Source organism: Ammospiza caudacuta, chromosome 9 (genome assembly GCF_027887145.1).
Source record: "Ammospiza caudacuta isolate bAmmCau1 chromosome 9, bAmmCau1.pri, whole genome shotgun sequence".
Classification (NCBI taxonomy): domain Eukaryota; kingdom Metazoa; phylum Chordata; class Aves; order Passeriformes; family Passerellidae; genus Ammospiza; species Ammospiza caudacuta.
Genome location: NC_080601.1, coordinates 36,886,737 through 36,896,783, shown reverse-complemented (window position 1 = coordinate 36,896,783; position 10,047 = coordinate 36,886,737). Strand labels below are relative to the sequence as shown.

Below are 10,047 nucleotides of genomic sequence, written 5' to 3'. Positions count from 1 at the left end.
CTCAGGACCTGTTTTTGATTCTGTCCCCAGCCAGGAATCATTCCCAACCCTTCACTTTTTCCATGGCCAAAGGCAACGAAGTTCTGCTCCTTGGGGAGTCCTGGAGAGACCTGGAGAGTGTTTGGGATGGAAAATTTGCAGGACATCTGGCATGGCTGAAATGCAAGCTGCCAGGAGTGACAGAGGGCCATGCCCAGCTGCAGTGTCACCATGGTGGAACCCTGGGCTTGCTCCCTTCTGATAGTACCCAAGGATAACAAATATCCAGCACACTCCTTGGGCATTTCACATGGCTCCTAGGATCCCATGGTTCCTAGGACTCCATGGTTCCTTAGATTTCATGGTTCCTGGTTTCCATGGTTCCTAGGATTTTATGGTTCCTTGGTTCCATGGTTTCTAGGTTTTTATGGTGCCTAGGATTCCACTGTTCCGGGGTTCTATGGTTCCTGGGATTTTATGGTTCCTGGGTTCCATGGTTTCTAGGTTTTTATGGTTCCTTAGATTTCATGGTTCCTTGGTTCCACAGTTCCTAGGATTTCATGGTTCCTAGGATTCCATTGTTCCTGGGTTCCATGGTTCCTAGGATTTTATGGTTCCTTGGTTCCATGGTTCCTAGGAATTCATGGTTCCTAGGAATTCATGGTTCCTGGGTTCCGTAGTTCCCACTCAACTCAGCAAACTCGAGACAATCCCAAAAGAACTCAAGTGTTTAAGTGACTTTAAAAACCAGGATGTGTTAAACTTTTCAGCCTGGACAAAGACAGGCAGGAATGTGTTTGATCTCCTTGGATCAGCCAGAAATCATCCAGAAAAACCTCCTGTCCCACCAGCACAGCTCCATGCTGGGCTCACTTTACCCCATGAGCTCAGGGAGGGCATCACAGAGGTGATGATACCAAAACACCTCATTGTAGGATTAAAAACAATCTCCTGAGCTATGATATTTAACAGGGAAATATTAGAAAACACCCACAGAGTGATTTATTATAATTAATTTCACATCTTTGACTGCAGAAGGCATTGCAGTGACACTCTGCCACATTTTCAAGCCAAGGGCACAGCTTGTTACACTCAGGGGACACAGCCACAAGTAGAACTCACACTGTGTAACTCATCAGGTGACATTTCATCCACACCACATTTACATATTTCACATCAAATGACTTTTTCCTTGTTTTATTCTTTTTCCAACAGGAAATTAAAAAAAAATCCCAGATTTGGCACATTTCATCAGCTGGATGTTGCCTACCTAAGTCAATTAATTGAGGCACAGGGAATGGTGCTGATACCCTGCCTTAGAATGATTTCCCAAGATTCTTCTGGATATGAGATGAGACATCTCCCGAGACTATTCCCTGCCAAAGTCATTTTAAATAACTATATTAAAACACCAGTGGAAGTTACAAGTAGGGCCTGATTGTTTCACCAGTGGCCGTTCATATCATCAGAAACCTGAAATGAAGAGCACTTTAAATCTGTGTTTAAATTACCAGTTGCCTTCAAGCAAATGTGATTTGGGATGGGAAAGCACAGGAATGCCTGTGCCTGGCAGAGAGGAGGGATTTTGGGAACACTCCGTCCTCCCCGCAGGCCGCGCGCACGCATCTCCTCAAATCATGGGATTATCTTTGTGTGAATCAAAGAGCAGCTTGATTAAAACCTGTATGTGGCCTGACAAAGGAGGGAAATGAAGCAAATGAAAACACTCATTTCGAGACAAGACTTCATGGCAGTGTGACTTTGGGAGCAAAGCCCTTCCCGAGCGCTCCCGTCGGCTCCGCTCGGCTCGCGGCGCTTGGGGAGCCACGCCTGGGGACTCTGCCAGAGGTGGCTTCGCCAGAGAAAAACACCAAAAGGAACTCAAAGCAACGACTGGGACATCAGAGGTCAAAACCTGGGCCGGGCCTTGGGACACTTGCTCAGGACTTTGCCCTTCGGAAGGAAGTTTTTTTAATTCCCGCTCCGACGCCGTTGCGGAAGGACCTTTTGTGGAGAGGCTTCCCCAGGGGCAGCTCCTCGGCCCTGCCCACCCTGGACAGGCAGCTGCTCAGCAGCACCAGGCACGGATCCCATCTCCCGTCCAGCTGGCAGCTCAGATACAACGGGTTGGCGCTCTGGAGATTAACGGCAAACAAACAAACAAAGAAACAAACAAGGAGAACAAAAAAAAAATAGGGATAAGAGAAGGTAAAATTATGGATTTGTGTATTTGCCAGGACTTGTTCAGGATAGAGAGCAAAGCAGGAACACAAAAGCAATTTATGCTTTGAATGACAGGGATGAGCTGTTATTTTCTAAGGATTTATCGTGTTCAAAATCAGATTTCGTCGTTGTTTTTTATACATTTCTGGTCTAAAATACTGATACTATTATATTTAGGGTATGATATGAATTGTTTTCAGTGATGCTGACCAGCTGTGACATAGTTTCTTTGGAACAACACAGGTGTTTATTGCTGGAAAATGAGATTTTTTCAGGGAAAAATGAAATACCAGCCTTGTATAACCTGTGTGAACTTCTGAGGCTGAAATTGCAGGTAAGAGAAAACAAAAATAGCTGTAAAGCTAAAATTTGGAGGATGCTTTCCAGTAGTTATGACCAATTCTGGAAGCAGTTCTGAATAAGTTTAATAATGACAAATTAGTAATGGGAATTTTAAAAAGTCTGCATAAAAACCCAGGCTTGGACAAAAATCCAGGGTTTTGTACACATTCCTTTTATTTGCACGCTATAGGATAAAAAAAAGCCAACTATATAAAAACTTTCACATATTTCAACAGCTCTTAAAATAAACTGCATTTAATTACTGCTGCATTATAAAATAAAACCATTTCCTGGCATGTCTGTGGTTGCTCTGTGTGTATTTCATCATATCCTGATTTCCCAGCTGATTTTCCATCTTAAAGTCATATTCTGTAATCTCTAAAACTTCCATGCAAAGCCGTAGGATTAACACCAGGAATTGACGGTAAAATTGCCATTAATTTAATTAGGATTTGTTTTAATTCAGTGTTTTATTGCTCTTATTTAATACTGGTTATCAAGTCAATTTTTAAATTTGTTTAATGACTTTTTCTGCAACCAACACCTTCTGCTACTGACAAGGCGCTTCCCAGACTGAATTTTCTCCCTAACACAAAAAAACACTTTTTAAAAGAAAAAATCCTATAAAAACCAAAAAGACAAGCACAGAGAAATTCTCCTTTTGAATTTTTAGCTGCTTTTACACTAGATTTCCTGAACAAATAACTTTTATTTGACATTTATTGAAGCAATTAAAGTCCTTTTAACCATTATATCATCGCCATAAAGAGAACCCATCCATTAGGAAATGTGGCTACTCAGATCCAGCTGTGTCTAAATAAATCAGTTGATTATAAATAAGTTAATTAATTGATAAACTCACTAGCAATAAGTGAAATTAATACATATATGTCTAATTGCACTTCTTTGAGATATGCAAGAAATTCAGATTAAATGGTGAGGAGATTTGTGATTTTCTCTCTTCCATCCAGGATTTCAGCTCCCCACACTCCACATTAAATATGCACTGAGTAGCTCACATGATTATTTCAGAGGCTTGCATATTTTTATTAATAACACCAGGAAAAATTAGGCTATGCTCCAGGAAAATTAGGTAATAACATTTAACCAATAGCTTTAATACAAGAAAGTTCTTTTGTTTTATAAAAAATAAAAAAAACACAGCAGCAAAGAAGCAACCAAGCAAACAAAATTAATTTAAAAAAAGAAGTAATTTAAGAGGAATGGAACAGATCTGGGAGTAATTGGAGAATGGGACTTACCATGGAAGGGCCAACTGGGAAACCCGAGCACACCAAAGTCATGGAGACCCACAGGATGAAAACCGAGTTCAACCTGCATAGACTTCAAAGAAAAGCTGAGATTAATGAAAATTTGGACCAAAACCAAGCAAAATATGAACAGAGAGCATCCCAAGCAGCAAGAGCCCCGCGGTGGCTTTACCTGCTCATTTTCTACCCAGCGCTGTGTGCATGAACATGCAGCTCCACATCCAAATCCCTCACATATCCTTTCAGTTCTTCCTCAGGTGACCATTTTATACCAGAGTTCAGGAGGGAAAATGCCATCAAAGCTGATTTTATTCTGACTAATTGCTCCTTGTTTGGCCTTTTCTTCTTGTTAAATGGGAAAATGGCAAGAACACGCTCAGCTGCCATCACCAACCCCGGGGATTTCATTTAAAGTGTCCCATTAAATGTCTCTCAAGTGGTTTTATTGTTACCTCTGTGTCATCACTGCAAGCCTGGTCAGAAGTCTAAAGATTTCAAAAATCCATCTCAAGAGTTTGTTGCCACTTCCAATATATCAGGTGGAGACCTTGCAAAGCCTGGCAGCGAGGGAGAAACATTAAAAGTGCATTTTAAGTAAAAAAACCCTCATAGAGTCTTATTAAACTCAAAACAGACCAATACAAGGAATAATATTTTTTTCTATCTTTCTACCCCATCATTATTTTTTTACCTTAGTTCTAAATACACCAAATTATTTTTTTTTCTGACAATTGAAATTCTTTGGACATTAATTTCTACTATGCAGCCATATCTCAGCCAACACTGAGTTTAGCCAATCCAAACTTCTATAGGATTAATAAACTCTGTTAATCTCATTAATAAACTCTGTTAATCTCCAGCAACACAGCAAATGTTTTGTGTCTAAAAGCATCATTTGTCGCTGCAGCAAATTTAATGGTGCGGCATTTTAGGGGATTCTGTGGTTTATTTGTCCAGAGTGGGGTGAAAATGCTGAATCCCACAAGGCCTGGGAATGTTGAGCTGCACAGGGAATGCTGAAAAACATTAAATTCAATTTATTTTTTCTAAGAATGAACATCACATCTACAAAAACATGCTGGGTTAATGCTTGGACTCGCTGATCTGAGAGCTTTTCCAGCTTTAACCATTCCAGGGTTCCAAAGAAAACACTGAGGATTATTTTCTGACAGCCACAGAGTGTCAGACATGCACACAGAGAGGCACAAACCCCAAATGTTGCATTTCCTTTGGTGTTTACACTGAAAAATCCCCAGAGAAGGGCTCCAGAAGGGACCCTGGTGTGAGTCTGTGGGGAGACTGAGCTGCTATAAATGATGCCAAATTTCACTGCAATATTTCAGGTAATTTTGACCATTTGGAAGGTCTTTTCCAACCATACTGATCCCATGATGCTGAGATTCAGTCTCCTGAAAAAGTGCATTTCATTCCAGGAGCCAGAGAACTGTGAGGAGGAACCCAGTGGCATGGAAGAACCTTTGGGGGTTTTAAACAAAAATTCCTGATGTGGTCTCAGCCTGTGCTTGACCATTTCTCCCTCATCATGGTGGTGCTGTTGTGGTTGACAAAATCCAACTAATCTGACATCACATTCTAAAAAGAAAAAGTGGTTTTAAAAGAATTGTGATGAAGCTCTCCAGGACTCTCCAGGCCCACGAGGGCTGCAATGAGGATGAAATTTGCCTCATTTAAAGCCTGCAGCTTTACATCCCTTACAAACCCATCAGCAGAACAGGTGACCATTTGCATTTCCAGCCTTATTCAGAGAGCAAATCCTCTCTTTGAATGGAACCTCCCATTCCCACTCGTCCAGGACCTCCAAGTGCAAGGACAGGAGGATTAGGTCGTGTTCCTGCTGCACAGAAAAGCACTTTGGGCTGGATTCTGCCTGGGCACAGCTCAGCTCAGCTCTCATTGTGTCTGCATTTACTGCAACTCCATTTTAATCTGAAATTAACCTTCACACAACACTTTTTGAGGAAGGTGAGGGGCCAGAACAGGTTGGTGATTAAAGCTCAGCGTTTCCAGGTTCAACCTGACACTCTCTGGGTAAACTTTGGTGCATTATTGACTTAGTTTTTAAAATTGTGAGTTGTTTCCTCTCCCATTGGGTCTGGTCAGTCCCTCCTATCCTCACCTTTCTCCCATCCCTCTAAAAGAGAGGTTTTGACCAGGTCAGAAATCACAAACTGCTTTGGAACTGAAGAACCACAGGGTCACGGAATAGTTTGGGTTGGAAAAGCCCCCTGAGACTGAGTCCAACCATTCCCCAGCACTGCCTCATGTCCCCAGGTGCCACCTCCACAGGGCTTTAAATCCCTCCAGGACTGGAACTCCTCCCCTGCCAGGGCTGGACAGCCCTTTTGGGAAGAGAAGTTCCCAATATCCAACCTGAACCTCCCCTGGAGACACAGATGGTACCAGGGCAGGAGCCACTGAGACATCACCATGGGGCCCAAGGGCTTTGCCCATCCCTCAGGCACACACAGAAATATTTCCTGAATATTCCAACCTCCCATTTGCTCCTCCCTCCTTGGAGGTTCTTTTTTCCCAGCTTTTCAGGATGCAGTTTAACACAGCACACCTGTGATTTGCATGCTTGAAGCACAGATGGAGATTCAGCTCCATTCCAGATATTCCCACTTCAGGCTGGGAGGAATCAGGTTGAACAGAACCAGTGGCAATTGACATTTCTGTCTCCTGCTCTGTCTGCAGAGGCTCTGCTCCCAGGCTGGGTTCACTGGCAGCTATCAGAGGTCAAATGAACATTAGGAATCACAATAAAACTTCCCAGCATCCATAAAATTTGTGTTTTCTCAGAATAAATCAGCAGCAGTATCAGCAACAAAATCGCCTCTTCCCTCCTGATTACCTTGTTGTAGGGATGATGTATTAAACCTCAGTGCTGCTTTCCTTTGGTCTTCTCCCAAAAATCATGGAACAGCACAAACCTGACAGCTGAGCCTACCAAACCTTGCAAGCTTTTGAGGTTAATAATCCTATAAGTTTTAGAACATGGTATTTCCTTCTTCCAACGCAATAGTCAATCCAAAGTGTTTGAAATTGGCATTGTGGGACTTTGCCAAGGTATCAAACAAAAAATGAGTGAACACACCTCAACCTGTCCATTGGCATAACCCCAAAAGTTGTAAAACCACAGCTCCTGGTAAAGGCAAGACTCAAAATCTCATTTCCTTCTGGGATGCTCCCAGTGAAACCTCAGCATGGCTTTGCTGGAGGAAGCTGCTGCGATATTTTGTTCCAAACTCAATGGTTTCTTTTGTTTTGGTTTTTTTTTTTTTTTTTTTTTTTTTTTTTTGGTTGGTTGGTTTTTGTTTGGTTTTTGTTTGTTTGTTTTTGGGTGTTTTTTTGTTTGTTTTGGGTTTTTTTTGTTGCTTTCAGGAATATCAAGAAAGCCAAGAGCCAGCTGGTTTGCTTTCAGCCCACTGCAAGGTGCGAGCTGGAAATCAATCACACTCCCAGCACACAAACCTGCTTCTGACTCGGTGATAATAGAAAATCCCAGCAGGAGACCGAGAGAGAAGAAACACAGAAAGCAGAAAGTTCATTCCTTGGGTCATTCCCCGTGTGCTCTCACTGCTGCAAGGGGACACAACCAAACCCTTCACCTGCATCACGAGATCTCATCCTCAGAGGCACAGAGGGGCTGCTGTGGGTACACCTGAGTGGTTCTGGGCATTTCCCTGCCATGGAGATCTCTAATCCCCCTAAAATTTGGCATCAGGTGATTGCCCCATCCCTGGAAGTGTCCAAGGCCAGGCTGGGTGGGGTTTGGAGCCACCTGGGACAGCAGGAGCTGTCCCTGCCCATGGCAGGGGTGGCACTGAGGCAATAGAGGCGAAATGATACCTCAGGATTTTGCTTTCCTATGTTTCATATTCTGTGCTGAATCTGTGCTGAATGTTGTTCACCCATTAGTGTGAGGGTCTGAGTTTCACATGAGGGGATGCTGAGCTCTGTGCACAGAGCAGGGAGACAAAACAATTCCTGCTCCAGCTGGGCACCAAGGACAAATGACCCAAATCTCAGCCCAGGAGCACAAACCCCGTGGGCTGCAGAGAGAAAAACAAGCAGGGTGGGACTGCAGGGGCTAAAGCTGGAATGGGACAATGAACTGCAAGGTGCAAATGGAGCAGAGCTGATCCCAGGGACAGAGCCCGTGCCCGGCCGTGCATTTTGGGGCCATTTTGGTTCATCTTGGGTGCAGCCCTGGCTGGGCTCTGGTGCTGCCCAAGGTGGGTCCATGGAGGAGATGCTGTGAATAAATCCCTGCTTTGTTCTGTGACTCTGCCCAGTCTCTGCTCTAGGGCAGCCTGCACAAGGCATCAGCACTGGATGGGATTTAAGGTTTAACACAACCCATTCCAGGATTCTCTGATGCAGGAGGAGAATGGCTCTGACAGAAAGGGCTCAGGGGCTCTAAGGCCAAATGATGCAGCCTGGGGGAGGCTCAGCTCTTGCCCCCCTGCTGCCCTCAGACATTTGGGCAGTGCCCACCTGCAGTGTCCCCCAAGCCCAGGGCTGTGTCCCCTGGGCCAATTCACTGGCCCCTGAGCCACCACAGAGGGGAGGATGCAGTGATCTCACCAGAGGTCAGGCACACATTTTCTATAGCCTGTGCTGGCTGCTGTGGGCACCCAGCTCTGTGCTCCTGTTCCAGCCCCAGAGCTCTCCAGAAGGACAGAGCTGTTTATTGAATTCCTCCCTGGCTGCCAAGCCCTGTGAGCGAGACACTGCTCCAGCTCCTTGCAGGAAGGGACAGCTCCTCTGCTGAGCCCTGGCACCGTGCCCTGCCTGGGAAATGCATGGCTCCTTTTTAAAAGGCAGATTTTAATGCAATTCCACTCAGACACCGCTCCCCTGGCAGCCTGAGCCAGCAGCAGCTCCGGCTCCAGCCAGGCCCCCTCTGGGGCTCAGGTTTGATCTGGGAGAGGAGGAAAATCAAAAGGCATCAAAAGGCATCCAAGGCAGAGCAGCACTGCCAGTGCTGCCCCCCTGCACAGCTCGGGCTCTCCTGGATGGATGCTGAGCAGGCAGGAGGGCAGCAGCAAGGGCTGCCAGGAGATGCAAGGAGCAGGGCTCAGCGTTTGTGGACACCGAACCTCAGGATCTTCACTGGCACCTGATTCTGGAGCACTCCTGCATCCCTGGGGCTGTGCACGTCACCATCACGGCAAAGGGGACGAAGCTGCAGTTGGATCCTCCCATGCCAGGGGAAAAATTAGCTCCAAAATCCCATTTTTGATCCTACATCACACAGGAATTGTGGGCTGTGTCACAGTCACCATCCCCAGGATTTGAAAGTCTACGTCATCACCATCTCTAAATATATCAATTCCTTTTCCTGGCTCCAGCCAGGGCTGGTGTGGGCAGAGGCAGCACGAGCTCCTCACCCCAGTCTCCAGCACGTGTCCCAACAGGAATCCAGAGTGCTGAGGGAAAATGTCACCACTCCCTGTGGCCACACAGCCCTGCTGATGTCACCATGAGAAGTGGCGGGAATGAAGCTTTTGCCCAAAACATTTTGGAACACATCAGGAAATGTTTCTAATTTATGGATCCCTCTCTTTTTTTTTTTTTTTTTTTTTTGTCAGGTTCCTTAGCACACCTTCAGCAAAACAAACCTCAGCATGATTTGAAACAAGCCCTGCCTGCACCAAGTGTTAAAGCCCTCTGAGAATTTATCTGGAAAGAAAGAGCAGAACAGACAAAAGTTGCTCAAATTGTCAAGGGGAGGCTCAGCAGAGGAAAAGTGGAGGTAATTAACGTTTCTGCTGTGCTGATTTGCGCGTGCCAACGTAATTTATGTGCTCAGAAATCTCTCAAATAGATCCTGCAGGAAGTGGCTGCTGAAGAAAAGATGTCAGTGCTGAGCTAAAAAGACACCTGTCAAAGGCAAACCCAAATTCCTGCTCAGATGCAACAAAGATCTCAGTGATCTGAGAAACGCTGAATAGCTGTTGAAGGAGAAGCCAGGAAGAGAAAAGAGCCTGGATAGACAAGAAAAGGAGAAGGGTTTTGAGGAGAGAGAGGAGGAAAGGATGTAGCAAAGTCTGATGTGACTTTAGAGGAAGGGATCAAACTTTAAAGGGATCAAACTTTAAAGGAGTCAAGGAAAGCTAACATAAATATTATAAATAGCAAGGAATAGGGAGAAGGAGCTGGGTGGCTTTGAAGGGCACAATTTTGTATGGATTTTATGGCACTGCAC

General features: G+C 44.9%; 1 protein-coding gene across 1 annotated transcript; it reads right to left on the bottom strand.

The window, feature by feature from the left end:
- Positions 1-1,919: 1,919 nt before the first annotated feature.
- Positions 1,920-6,443, bottom strand: NPS (neuropeptide S). The gene is made up of 3 exons (XM_058810882.1): positions 6,400-6,443; positions 3,807-3,888; positions 1,920-2,114 (listed from the first exon to the last, which is right to left on the bottom strand). The coding sequence occupies exons 1-3, from the start codon at positions 6,441-6,443 to the stop codon at positions 1,920-1,922; spliced, it is 321 nt and encodes a 106-aa protein (XP_058666865.1).
- Between the last annotated feature and the right edge of the window lie 3,604 nt (positions 6,444-10,047).